We start from the raw sequence: 14970 nt of genomic DNA on the forward strand, positions 1-14970 counted from the left end.
TTTCTGGAGACTTTCCTTCTTCAGACAATAATTGAAGTGGCAAGGACCTTGAGCCAAACAATATGGTTTCATTCTGGTATGTCCAAGGAAGACTGTTTCTCTTGGTAAGTCCTAATCTATACAACTTCAAATTCAAGGACAGCAATTAGTCTAAGAACAAGTCGGCATGAACCAGATCCTTCAGATGAACTCGGGAAAATATCTGAGTTTGAGTGAAACATTGCCTTTGGACAGACAATCCATTTTTCATGTTAAGGTACTGCCAAGCCATAGCTTTCTGTTGTGTGTTTATTATTAACCAGTTTTTCTTATCATGTAGTTAAAACAGAAATTCTGACAACCCCTTTGACCACAATGATTGCATACAATCTTTGCCGGCTTCACCCCACTCCCATCTGCATATACTCATTCACTTTCACATATGTTAACAGTTTGGCTTAAAGTCTAAATTCCTAAATGAAATTAAATTCTAAATTCTTAAATTCTAAAGATGATTGAAAAATAGCTTGCTAGGAATCTCAAATTTCCAGCTGTTCTTGGCTGGGTGTAATTCAACTCAGCAATTTAAATTCCATATTGATACAAAATGAAGCCATCATAGGTTATTAAACACTTAGTAAAAAGGCATTTACTTAGCAATGGTAGGGGAAGAATATTAAAATGTGTCTACATTGAGTTATGAATTGACTCATCTGAGTGAAACTATTCTGCCTTTAAGTTGCCCATCATAGCCAAACTTCAGAGCTATTCTGTACTCAAGAGATCAGGAAATGATACCAACAGCCTGAAATTTTAGTTCCTTGAGCCAAGGTGGTTTCAGGACCTTTTTAAGGAAAAACTTACCTAGCTTACATGGAATCAGGTAGGTAGAATTTTTGTTCTCACCATGCCAACTATATAAACCAATTTCTTCCTATGGGGGAATAAAGACTATAATGTTTATACATTCACTTCGTGGAATTGTAAGGAAAATTATATGTGAATTAATATTATTATTGTCAATTAAACTGTCAAAAAATATTTCTTAAATGTCTACCATGTGCCAGTCACCATTCTTGTACTAGGGGAAAAAAAACAATATAAAACAAGCCTCTATACTATATCGCATGAAATTTATATTCCCAGTGCCTAACATAATGTCTAATACACAGGAACAGGACAGAGAATGGACCTGTGATCTCATTGGTATTAGGAACTGCCAAATAAGAAAATCTCCTTTATTAATGTAGGTCAATCTTCTCAGCTACTTACGTTATTAGAAAGTTTCCAAAAGTGAGGAGACATTAAGTAATTTGGCCAAAGTCACAAAACACAATATGTCAGAAGTGAGTAAGTCTGGAATTGAGGCTCTCCTGACTTCAAGGTTAGATCTGTAGCCACTATTCTGCTTCTGGCACAAGTAGGCATTTATTAACTGCTTGCTGATTTATTAATTATTGTTGATTGATTAGTTTCAAAGAGGTCATACAAAAACTGGGCAAAAGAGTTTGGGTTTCTTCAGTAAAAATAAATAATAAGCTAGCTAGGATCCAGTTTCGATTCAAATTCCCTCAGGCATCTTGTATGTGTTTTTAAAAAATTAAAATTAAGTGTTTATTAAAGTTATAAACATTAAGTAATAATTTGAAATAAGTAAAGTGGTGGGGGTCATGAGGATGGTTGTTAGAGCCTAGATATTAGTTTGACTAGGTTTCAGATCAAAGATCAATTGGTTTCTAGATTTCTAGCAGGAATTTTTTATTCAACTTTAACACAAAAACCAAGGGTTCCATCAGTAGCCACATCTGTAATAAATATTCCTATAAATAATGTCATGTGGTGTTGATAGACATAATTGGCCTTGTATTCTTATATCCATGTAAGAGGGTTATTTCTAAGTGAAGTTAATCCAAAAAAGGATGCTTCCAAACTCTTTTTTTTTTTAATTGCATGGAAAGGCCCTCTGGAATTCAATTCTATTCTTTTTGTTTTGCTCTCAAAAAGAGTGGAGTCTGCTTCTTTTTGGACGGTCCTAAAATGAATTCATTTTTATCCTATTCTGGAGACAACTGGATCGAATTAGGAGGAAGTTGTGGTTTTGAAATGCTAAATAGGATCTGGTGCTGTTTTTCCATATTTGATTGTATCTAGAGAACATGAACACCATAACAAAAAATGAAGTAAAAACATAGTCATTTAAGTGAGTGGTTTGTTACAGTGATACTAGATAACTGGCCCAAATGAAGGTTTGCATCAAATGTATTAAGTTGAGTCATTGATATGAACAAAACCTTGGATTTCCTCATTTAAAAAAAAAATTTAATTAAGCAGATAGAAATTAGTTTCTATTAATTTAAGTTCACTTCTTTTAAAGAACAATCCCCTGGAGTTATACAAGTTTAGGTAAAGTTTAAGGTTACTTTCCCCTGAGAATAATGCTACCTCCCTAATGGCCACTGAATTGAGAAACTTTAGCCAAGTCTCCAAAATCCTATCAACTCACTTGGCACCTCACCAGCAAACTCTCCAAACAGATTCATGATTCCATCCTTCTAAGAACTAAACGCTCCTTTCCTTCTCAAAAAACAGTTCACTTGGATTATGCAAATTTCTATTTGAATTAGCTGATATAGCTATGTATATATTAACCTTAGCAAAGGGCAGTTGTTTTGTGGTGAGGAAACAAGAATTTTCTTAAAATTCCATTTAATCTAATGAACTATTTATTAAGATACCTAGTAGGTCTAAGGTACTATTTTAGGTAGTTGGGCTTCAAATTATAAAACAAAAATACAGTCCCTGCCCTCAAGAAACTTACATTCTCCTGAATCTCTTAAAATGTTATAAACTAGTTCTTTGACCATTAAATTTGTAACAAATACAGTACCAAAGTCTGCAAGGCACAATTGTTAGACTGACAAAAATGCATTTTGAGATCACTGATCATGAAATATTCACGTTCTGAACATATTCAACTGAAAAAAGTAGAATAATAAATACTTAAAATATAAATGCATTTCAAATAATCAGTATTTTGGAAGAATCAGTGACATATAAGGCTTACCTGTAAAACTCCAGTCCAAAATCCACTATAAAACTTCCACTATGTTACACCAGGTATTACCCTCAACCACTCAGTTAACTGTAAAGGAATGTACACAGGAGAAAGGACACAGTACATCAACTTCAGGTCTTTGTGGAAATAGTTTGAAAAATCGATATGTAAATATCTATGTTTCCAGCTTGTGAGTGTGATCCTGAAGGTTCATTGTCTGGTGGTATGTGTGAAAGTTATCCAGATCCAGTCCTGGGAATTGAGGCTGGTCAATGCCTTTGTAAAGATAACGTTGAAGGACCCCAATGTGATCGGTGCAAGCCTGGGTATTATGGACTGAATGCCAATGATCCTCTGGGTTGTCAATGTAAGTAAATAACTGACTAATTGTTTGCTTTTAATTATATCTCTTGTTACCAAAAACATTCTTCTTGAAGAGCCATGTTCTTAACTAACTAGCCTCTAAATTTCTCTGTTTCTGACATCAAAGGAAATTTTTGGTGATTTTCTAACCTTAACATAAAAAGTCACCATGCAAATTTTACTCTTCCTTTCCCTGGTAAAAGAAAAAAATGGGAAAATGTCCAGAAATGTAGTGCTACGCTTCGAAACACTTAAACCAGCAAACTGCTTTGAAGTCTTCCTAAGAGCTGTACCAAAATATACAGAACATCTAGAGGGGCCACAGATATAAATGAGCAAAAATGTACACAAAATTTATATATACCTGCGAAGTACATTCTTAGACAGCTTTGAAATCCTACTTTCGTAATTAAATCAAATGATAACATTTACATAAAGATTTTGGTATCTAAAATTTATTACTATTATAAAAATTATATTTATATTATAATTATGTTATATTACAAAAACTATATTATTATTGTTACAACTTTTAGGCTTTTTTTTTTATTTATAGTTTTCCATTTCCTCTTCTTTCCTACTCATTATTATTGATGCATGGAAATTGGGTGTCATAGTAGATAGAGCGTTGGCCTAGCAGCGAGGAAATTGTGAGTTTATCTTTAAAATACCCTGACTGTGTGAACTTTGGAAAGCAATTTTATATTTCATCATTCAGGACAACTCTTTAAGACAACAAGTTAGAGAAAAGGAGCTGACTTGAATTGGTATAAGGACTTTCCTCATATGCCAATGAAATCATATGTCTATTTCCTATCTTTATTGTAGATACAAATAATCTAAACCAAAATCTTGATATCAACAGAAAAACAAATGTTTATTTTTTTATTTATTTGTCAGGCATCTGCTGGAACTCTGTCTTCCCAGAAATCAGCCAGAGTCAGGCTGATCAAAAGTCTTTATTCTTGGTCTCTTGAGGTGGCAGTCAGGGGATTAGATCTAGTAATCTCCACACCACCTTCCTCTCTCCCCACCACCAGGAGAATGCCTCAATTTCCTCCTCCTACTCCACCCACACAAGTCACTTCCCCTTCTTTGTCCCACCAATTAAGTCAGCACAGAATAGTTGGGGAGGGTCAACCTTCAAACATGTTAATAGAGAATTGTCCAATTGGCAATTAATCTCACTTGCTCCATTATCCAAGTGCATTTGCTCAGTTCTAGCCCTTTATATTTTCCATTTTCTTTTGTTTTAGAACACAGGTGGTCACGCCATCCATGACTTTTCAGGGAGTGAGAACCCCAAAAAGGAGGTGATCACGCTCCCCCCTGACTTCTCAGGAAGGGAGATGAAAGCACTAAAAAGGAGATAATCACGCCCTCCCTGACATCTCAGGAAGGGAGATGAAAAGTACCAAAGGGAAGTGGGGATTGCTAGCAGGTTTCTGGGTTGAAGGTCTTATTAGAGACAAGTATGCCCAAACCCATCAGCATGGGAGTTATTACACAAGCACATAGCAATAACACAGAGGCTATTAGTGATGACTCTCCCCACTGTCAGTGCAGGCTCAATGAGGTGTAACAAACATGAATTGTACATGCAAGTAGTGATATAACAAACAATATAAATCTTGTAAAAGATTTCCAGAAGTACTAGAAGGAGGGTATGTAAACATCAGTCCCACATATGCCTTCTTCAGCAACCAAGAGATAGTCCAAAATCAATCTATTGTCCATTCCTTCACATGTTAGGGAATCCAATGATCCCCATAAGTTTTTGAAGTCCCGCAACAATCTTTTTGTATGTTAGGGAATCCAATGATTCCTACAGGTTTTGAAGTCCTGCAACAGTCTTATGATGCCTCAGAGAATCCAATGGACAAGGAGAATATGGCTCGTTGGTATCCATCTGATTCCTTCTCCATCTGTGGAGATACAAGCAAACCCTCTCCTCGAAGCAGTTAACCAATCTGGTCCCTTCCATTCACCACTTTCTGGGTCTCTCCACATGACCTGGCAATTATCTAAGGACAGTGGAGCTGCTCGCACTGGACACTGCCCTTCTGGTGGGTTGTAAAACCTGTCTGCCGGAGCCAGTGCATCTTTGTCAAAAATTAAAAAGTTAATGGTCTAGAAAACTAAATTTAGAAGTTCTCTAGGGTTACCTATGGCTCTCCCTTTCTTTTGTTTTTGGAGGAGTGTCTTAATATCTCTATTTCTTCTCTTTACTATTGCCTGCCCTTGAGGATTAAATGGTATGCCAGTGGTATGTAAAATCTTATACTGTGCACAAAATGTGCAAAATGTTTAGAAGTATATGCAAGTCCATTGTTTTTATTGCTTGTGGCACACCCATAATTGCAAATGCAATAAGGAATTCAGTGACCACTCGGGCTGTCTCTTTTACTGCTGGCATTGCAAAAGTGAATCCTGAAAAGGTGTCTACCACGACGTGGATAAAAGATAGATGACCAAAAGATTTATAATGGGTCACATCCATTTGCCAAATTTCATTAGGTCTCAAACCACGAGGGTTCTTCCCTGGAGGGAGGGTAGGAGCATGGAAAGGAAGGCAAGCTGTATAGGCTTTTACTATGCTCCTAGCTTCTTCTCTTATTATTCCAAATTGTAAACATAAAGCTCGGGCATCCTGATGATATTTAGAATGTGATTCTTGGGCTTCTTGAAATAAAGGAGTATTGGCCAACATAGTTAGAAGGCTATTGGCCTTTGAATTACCATCAAAAATAGGACCTGGAAGTCCACTATGAGAGTGGACATGCAAAATGTAAATCTTATCTGGATGCTTTCTCACTCACTCTTGAAGTTCCTTAAAGAGCTGATATATATTGGAAGCTACAAATTTTATTTGGGCTGTGGCAATTCTTTGTACCACACCTATTGAATAGGCTGAATCAGATATATTATATTTATGTCTCCCAGATAATAAGCAAGGGCTAGAATGCTTGCATACAATTCATTCTGCTGAGTGGACTGAAAAGGAGTTCTGATTACTCTCTTTATAGTTAAGTCACGAGTGTATACAGCACAAATATTACGTTTGGATGCATCTGTAAAGATAGTTGGTCCTTTAGGAGGAACTTTAGAAATCTTTTCTTCAAGAATCCATCGCCAATTATGTAACAGTCTGTTATCTTTAATGGAGACCCATGTGTAAAATCTGGAGTCATGGCTAATAAAATTTGCCACTCTGGAATGGTTTCACAGCACACATTAAGTTATGCATTAATATAAAAGGTGTATATTTTGTCATATCTTATGCCAGATAATTGTACTGCTCACTTAATGGCCTTTAATAAAATTCTAGCCACAAGCACTGGGTAAGGAATAAGGCTTTGTTCTGGTTGTGCTGGGAGGTTCACCCACTCTTCATCAAGGAGATGAAGAACTGCTGTGGGTGCCTCTTGTGTAGCAAAAACTGATATTTCCGAGGGTTTTTGAGTGACTCTTTCAACCACATTGGATAAAGCCAGTTCAACTTGTCTCAGAGCCTCTTGAGCTTCTTTTGTAAGCTGGCATGGTGAATTTAAAGCACTGTCTCCCCTTAAAATGTCATATAATGGTTGCAATTGATAGGTAGTCAAGTCTAGCACGGGACGCATCCATTGGATATCTATCAATTTCTGGAAGTCATTTAAGGTGTTTAGCTTCTCTGTTCTTAAGGAGAGTTTCTGTACTGTAAGCACCTTAGGATATACTTCATATCCTAAATATTAAAAAGGAGCATGTCTTTGAATCTTTTCTGAAGCTATGTGCAATTTATAATTCCTTAGTGTTTCTATGGTTTTTTGTAGACATGCTTCTAACATTTGTTCCTCAGGTGCACATCCCAATATATCATCCATGTAATGTAATAACATTTCTTTTGGAAATGCTTTTCTTACTGGAGTAAGAGCAGCAGCAACATACATTTGACACATAGTAGGGCTGTTTTTATTCCTTGTGGCAAAACTGTCCATTCATATCTTTTATAAGGCTCAGCTAAGTTAACGCTGGGCACTGAAAAGGCAAATCTTTTCATATCCTCCTTATCTAGAGGGATAGAATAGAAACAATCCTTAATATCTATAACCCACAGAGGCCATTCTCTAGGCAATTGAGTAGGAGGTGGAAGTCCAGGTTGAAGAGTTCCCATAGTTTCCATCTGTTCATTTACCTTTCTTAAATCAGTCAACATCCTCCATTTTCCAGATTTCTTTTTTACAACAAATACTCCAAGCACTTAGAGAAGGTTGTAAATGTCCTTGATCAAGTTGTTCCTGTACTATGTCTAATAAGGCCTGAATTTTATCGCTACCTAAGGGCCACTGTTCTATCCACACTGGTGTATCAGTTTTCCATTGGATAGGAACAGGTGAAAGTGTTGGCAGGCCTTCAACAGCAGCCCTGCCTAAAAAACAGAATTACTCATTTTTAACCCTAATTGTTGTAAAATGTCTCTTCCCCACAGATTCATGGGGATTTTTTCAACTATAAAAGGAGTAAAAACTCCTGTTTCACCTTCAAATACCCATCTTAAAGGATAACTAACTTCAGCTGGTATTGAGCCTCCTACCCCAGACATGTAGGTGTCTGACTTATTCTTTGGTCAGTGACTGAGCCAGTTGGTACCTCTAATAACTGTACGACCTGCACCTCTGTCCACCAGTCCTTCTAATGGTATGCCATTTATATTGATGGTAAGCATAGGTCGGTCAGCTGTCACATCTGCTGTCCAGTATATTCCTGGGTTTTGCTGCTTGGAGTCAGAATGTGGGTGACTGTCACCAGATTGCTTATTAGGGGTCTGTATCAATAAACCCGATGCTACTACTTCCCCTGGTTGATAAGTCACACATTGTCTACCTGTGTTAGTGACTGGGATATTATCTACACATTCCCCAGTTTCCCACATGTGTGTATGAATGAACACTCTTTTGTAAGTACTCTCAGGAGGTGAAATGGTCAAGCCTACTGTGTCTGGAGGCAAGGGATCCATAGGCTGGAGAGGAACAGATTTCACCTCTCCAGGGGGTATCTTAGTTGTCCCAGCTGCATACAACTCTATCCTCCCTAAGTGTAGTCCCTTTCTCCCATCATGTTGCTTCCTGGCTGACTGATTGTGTAATCCCTTTCTCTCATCAGATGGCTTTCTGGCTGATTGGTCATGTCTGAGTATTGGACTTGGAGGCACTCTCTGGGTGTGGCAGCAGCTGCCATCATGCCCCAAGTGTTTTTTGCCTGGGGCCCTGGAGCTGGGCCCCTCATCCCGTTTCCCTGAATCAGTCTACACTCTGAGGCCCAATGGAGTCCTCTGTTGCATTTTGGACATGTGGTTTTGGGTCTTGTTCTCCCAACCTGTTTTCTCACTCTGTCTCTATGCCAACATTGAGCTTTCAGATGGTTTACTTTACCACATTGAAAGCATTGATGAGTCTCTCTGGAAGTCCCTTGCCAAAAGGGACCCTGTCTTCCCATATTGGGATCTTGGGAAGTCTGCACCATAGTCTGGCTATAAAAGTTATTTGTGCCCATTGTGGCACAGCGTCTTATGATCTCCTCTAAAGGAGCATCCTTACGTAGTCCTAGTATAATCCTTCTACAAACCTCATTGGCATTGTCTCTAGCAAGTTGCCTTACCAAAGTGTCTGTTACTATATTTTCATCATTAGTCCATATGACAGCTGTCTGCAAATGTGCCACAAAATCAGCAAAGGGTTCGTTTGGTCCTTGTACAATTTTTTTAAAGGTCTCACCCTTGTTGTTTTTACTGGGGAGAGAAGCCCATGCTTTGATAGCAGCAGCAGCAATTTGCTCAAATGCTGCTATGAAGTAATTAATCTGTACTGAAGCTTCTGCATAAGAACCTACACCTGTTAGTAGTCACAGGTTATTGAAATATTAACTCCACTTTGACTATTTTGTTGGGCTTGTATCCTACAGAGCTCACTATATTCAGAAAGCCACAACAAGTTTTGTCCAGATTCTAAGCACACCCTTGTAATGGCTTTCCAGTCCCTAGGGGTTAAGACTTCATAAGCCAAATTCTGTAGTAACATCTTAACATAAGCTCATGTAGCCCCATAGAGAGTGCAAGCTTTTTTCAGGTCTTTGAGGATGTCCATATCAAAAGGAGTGTATCTTCTATTTTCTTGGCCTGCATTATACTGTTGAATCATGGGAAAAATTTGAAGCTTGAAATCACTATCTATTTCTTTTCCATCTTGGGCCGCTTGAAAAATTGCTTTTTGTAATCTAGTTATAGGAGTTGGTGATTACTGGGGGGGGGGGGGGGGGGGGGAGGTGCTGATGATATCACTGCCCCTCCCACTACTCCTCCTCCCTCTGTCCCTGAAGATGGAGTTGATATGGGCCTGTCAATAATCTGCTCTCTAGGTGGGGCTGAAGCTTCTTCAAGAGAATCAGAGTCATCACACCCTAATTCCTCATTTAAATCCCCTTGCCCTCCAGCAAGGTCTTGAGATTGCTTATCATCTATCTTTTTTTTCTTCACACTTCCTCCTCTGTTCATTTTTAAAACTTTTCCTTCTTCTATAACTTGCTCGATAGTTTAAATCTAATTGAACTACATTGTATATATATAAAATACCTCTGCAGAAATTGAATGAAGCCCAATTTTTGCGTGAAATTCTTTCAGTTGAAATCCTACTAGCTTCCAGTTATCTACATTTAGTTTTTCTTCCTCTAAGAACCAAGGGGACGTGCGTTTTAATGTGCCCAAGAGTTTACCAATCTGTACCCAGGTTACAAGTAAACTCTGCTACTCAATTATCTTAATTATACTTTCTATAGGACCACTCCTGGGTGGGGCTGGAGCTGGGGTTGGAGCAGAGGCTGGGGCTGGGTCAACTGAGGTCGAGGGAATGTCTTTAGCTAATATTTGCCCCATTTCAGCTATAAGAGATTGCTGGTTTAGCCCTTAACAAGGTATGTTCCTTATTTGTCTATTAAAATATTCACCTAATCTCCTGGTTACCAGAGGACTTCAGTGGAGATAGGGTGCCTGGTCCATGTTGGACGCCAAATGCTGGAACTCTGTCTTCCCAGAAATCAGCCAGAGTCAGGCTGATCAAAAATCTTTATTCTTGGTCTCTTGAGGTGGCAGTCAGGGGATTAGATCTAGTAATCTCCACACCACCTTCCTCTTTCCCCACCACCAGGAGAATGCCTCAATTTCCTCCTCCCCACACAAGTCACTTCCCCTTCTTTGTCCCACCAATCAAGTCAGCACAGAATAGTTGGGGAGGGTCAACCTTTAAACATGTTAATAGAGAATTGTCCAATTGGCAATTAATCTCACGTGCTCCATTATCCAAGTGCATTTGCTCAGTTCTAGCCCTTTACAGGCATCCTTATTGATAAAGTTATTATGCAATATGCATTCCAATTACACATTTTAAGTTTCTACATTATAAAAATAATTGGCATAGAATGTAAAAATTATTACATAAAAAGAATACTCTAAAGCCTAAATAAAATATGAGAAAAACAGCACATTTGTGAAAATGAAGTTGCAATTAAATTTACTATTTACAGAAAATATCGAGTATTTTTAAATAACTGCTTTAAGATTTCCATAGAGTTACATTTTAACTGTGTGGCTTATTTTAAAGAAAATGCATTTCTAACAAGATTTTACAAAAGGAATATTCATTGTCAGAGCCTGTATCCTCATTTGAAGTTTGGAAAATACCTGTGGCAAAAGTCTGTGCTAAGAAATGTAAAAATTAAAAGCCAGGGACACAATTGGGGAGATCATGAGAATCACTGATCAAAAAAATAAATAAATAAAATTTTTAAAAAACCACTGATTTATAAACTCATAACATTTTAGAGCTAAAAGAGAGCTTTAGGATCAACATTTATTTAATAAGAGTTCATAACAATTTGTACTAGGTCACTATTTATCTCCAAATTTTGCCCATATGAGGAAGAATGTTATTTAATTATTTAGAGAGCAATAAGCTAGAATTTTCTATTTTATGAAATAGTTTGGTTTTAGCTTAAAAGCTAAAATTTCATGGAAATAGATTTGGCCACTCTTGTATCCCATCTGCATCAACTCATCTTGCTGGCTTTTAGAAGTCTAGGAAGAATCACTTTTGTTACTTCCCTAAGTCTTGGACTCTTTATCCAATAATAAAGCAGACAAGACTTAAGTTTATACTTGTTAAATGCTTGTTTTGCATGCAATAAAATTTGCAGGGCTAATATACATCTTATTCCAAAACAGAAGTTTGTAACCTTGTAGTCCTGAAGACCAACACTGATGTTCAGTAATACTGAAAAAGAAAAATAGGAGAGAAAGAAAGGAAGGGAAGGAAAGAGAAAAAAGAAGGAAGCAAAGGACAGAGAAGAGAAGAAAGATAAAAGAGGAGGGAAAAAGAAAAGATACATCTAGTGAGGAATGGTAGAAAATTGCCTACAATTGATTTATGTGCCACTCAATGATTCCCCTCAGTCTTTATCCAATAATAAAGCAGACAAGACTTAAGTTTATACTTGTTAAATGCTTGTTTTGCATGCAATAAAATTTGCAGGGCTAATATACATCTTATTCCAAAACAGAAGTTTGTAACCTTGTAGTCCTGAAGACCAACACTGATGTTCAGTAATACTGAAAAAGAAAAATAGGAGAGAAAGAAAGGAAGGGAAGGAAAGAGAAAAAAGAAGGAAGCAAAGGACAGAGAAGAGAAGAAAGATAAAAGAGGAGGGAAAAAGAAAAGATACATCTAGTGAGGAATGGTAGAAAATTGCCTACAATTGATTTATGTGCCACTCAATGATTCCCCTCAGTATCAAATGACATATTTGTAAAAGTGATTAGCAATAGTAGGTGTTGTATAAATGCTTGTTTCCTTTTCTCCCTGTGCCTGGATTAATTTAAATAATTATCCCATCAGTCATTTTTCAGTTGCATGATATCCCTAATTTCCTCTTCTCTGATTATCAGTTAACTAAGAGTTTTAAGGATTATTGTTATTAGATTTCCTGTGACAAAAGTCTGCTAAAAAATGTAAAAATCAGAAGCCAAAGTTTTATTCAGGATTTCAATAAACAATTCAAATGGCAAATTTGGGAAGGCAGATTCTATTTTTATTTAATGTAAGTATTGAGCACATTTGTATAGGTAGAGATGTAACCCTGAGGATGATTATGTACTCTGTTCTTTTCAGCCTGCGATTGTAATCCCCTTGGAAGTGTACCATTCTCCACCTGTGATGTGGTAACTGGCCAATGCTTGTGCCAACAGTTTGCTACTGGACCCCATTGTGATGAATGCCTTGTATGTACTTTTATATAAAAGATCTTCTTGTGATTTCTTTCATTGTCAACTATATGCATTTCTACTTTAACCCCAACCTTAGTAGAATCTTCCCTGTACTTTGTACTCCTTTCCCTCTTCTCTATTGTTTTACTTCAGATTGGGTACCACTAGAAGTAACTATTGGAGTATTTGAGATTTTTTTAACATGTAAAAATGTTTTTTAAACTGCTTCAAATGTCTTTTCAGTAATTAAAATGGCTTTCTTGTATTAGAATGTCCTTAGGGAGAGTGGGATACTGGGATGGTATGTGTATGGAATAGAGAAGGAGTAATTAAAATGGGGGAAGAAAGTGATAATTCTACTGAAGGATTTGCTTTTCTATCACAAAGGTATCATATCAAATGACCTGGATCAAGAATTCCTACTTTTCTAGGATAAGTCAAACAGAAGAATCAGTTTAGAGAGGAAAAACTAACCTCACTCCTTTTAGCCCTATACTGCTTTCTGTGTTGTCTTTTGAAATGGCACAAAATATCCCTGAAAATCCCTAATTTTTTAATGAAATGGACATATGGTTATTTTCAGAGACTTCACCAAATATGTACATATGTATATCAAAATAAGCATAAAAATATTTTCAAGATAGAAATTTGCTGTGGTTCCAGAAAACCCCAAACTGTTTTTTTTTCTTATTCTTTCCAACTTGACAGCCAGCCATTAGTTTACAGAAAGAAAGAATAACAGCTCAGTCCCCAAAAAGGAATAGTGACCTTAATGTGTCTGAAGAAATCCAATTGAAAAATAAGAAATATATGTCTGTTTGGAAAGGGTTGTGTTTAAAATGTTGAAGTGGAATCACTTTTTAACAATAAAAGAATTAATGGGAATAAATATGAAGGAACATGATAGGGAAGGGTCATGGGAGGGGGGAAGATGAATGTTAATATAAACACTAGAATTTTATATGGGTGCTTGTCCTTGCTCAGCATATTAGCTTACCCTGGAAATTCATGAAAAACATTTGCTACAACTATATTTGTAAAGCACAGAATTCAAAATTCAAAGAATGGAGAACTAGAATGGATATTAGAGATCATATATTTTGGAAGTTCTTAACTAGTGTGTGTGTGTGTGTGTGTGTGTGTGTGTGTGTGTGTGTGTGTGTGTGTGTGTGTGTATGGTGGTCCCCTTTGGAAGTTTGGTGAAGACATTTGGATCATTTTTAAAATATTATCCATGTCTAGAGTATAATGGAGACTGGGTGGAGATTAAAGCACACTATTTTCACTTTTTAATTTGTTTGCTTTTTCTTTCTCATAGTATTTTCCCCCTTTTGGTCTGATTTTTCTTGCATTGCATAGCAAATATAGAGATTTGCTTAGAAGGATTGCACATCTGTAGCCTAGATTGGATTGCTTGCTATCTTGTGGAGGAGGATAGTGAGGTAGGGGGAAGAAGAGGTCTGGAACACAAGGATTTTCAGGAATGAATGTCAAGGGCTGTCTTTACACATATTTTGAAAGATGAAGAGTTATCAAGGAAAAAAAACTCCTCTTTACCATGAAGATTGACAACTTCTCTGAAATTTAGAACTTTTTTTTTCCTTAAAATCATCGAGTTGAATGATTTATTCAGGATCACACAGCTAATATATTTCGCAGACAAAATTTGAACCCATGTTTTCTTGGCTCCAAACCCAGCTCTAAGACTTCTCATAAAGTCCAATAATAATACCAGTTGTCAAAGTCAGGTAGCTGAATAAGGATACAAATTCACAATTCTCTCAATTCTCCAAATAAAGATCTGGCAGATGTTTTTCATTGATGTTTAAAAAAGCATTTGTGTCGTGACCTTGACAGATATCAATAAAATGAATAAGCAAATGCAAACATTTCATATACAATGAAGAATAGAAAAAGGGGATGTACAATGAAATGGTAAATTGAAATTGTGGCTTAAAAATATTATATTTATATATATATATATATATATATTTATGTAGTTTCCCAATATTTTTAGTGTAGATTTTGCTTTTTGGAATGCCCTGTATAAAATATGTAATGTACTTTTTGTTATATATTATTTACATATAACATTAATATGTAAGATAGCATACTATATATAAATATTAATGTTATTTATTATATGATAAAGATATTCTTTGTTATATATAATATATAATGTAATCCCAAAATTCCTCATGTATTTTTCAGCTTTAATATATAATACAACATGACAATATGACAATAGTAGAAAATGTTTTACATATATTATACAAGGTGT

General features: G+C 36.4%; 1 protein-coding gene across 4 annotated transcripts in view; it reads left to right on the forward strand.

Moving 5' to 3' along the window:
- LAMB4 (laminin subunit beta 4) overlaps nucleotides 1–14970 on the forward strand; it is a 154891-nt gene that overhangs the window by 42723 nt on the left and 97198 nt on the right. For all 4 annotated transcript variants that reach the window (XM_074268333.1, XM_074268332.1, XM_074268331.1 and 1 more), the window contains 2 exons: nucleotides 3222–3401; nucleotides 12595–12704. In XM_074268333.1, the coding sequence (XP_074124434.1) occupies nucleotides 3222–3401; nucleotides 12595–12704 (290 nt within the window). The remainder of the gene's footprint in view (nucleotides 1–3221; nucleotides 3402–12594; nucleotides 12705–14970) is intronic.

This window comes from Sminthopsis crassicaudata, chromosome 5 (assembly GCF_048593235.1).
Source record: "Sminthopsis crassicaudata isolate SCR6 chromosome 5, ASM4859323v1, whole genome shotgun sequence".
Lineage (NCBI taxonomy): Eukaryota > Metazoa > Chordata > Mammalia > Dasyuromorphia > Dasyuridae > Sminthopsis > Sminthopsis crassicaudata.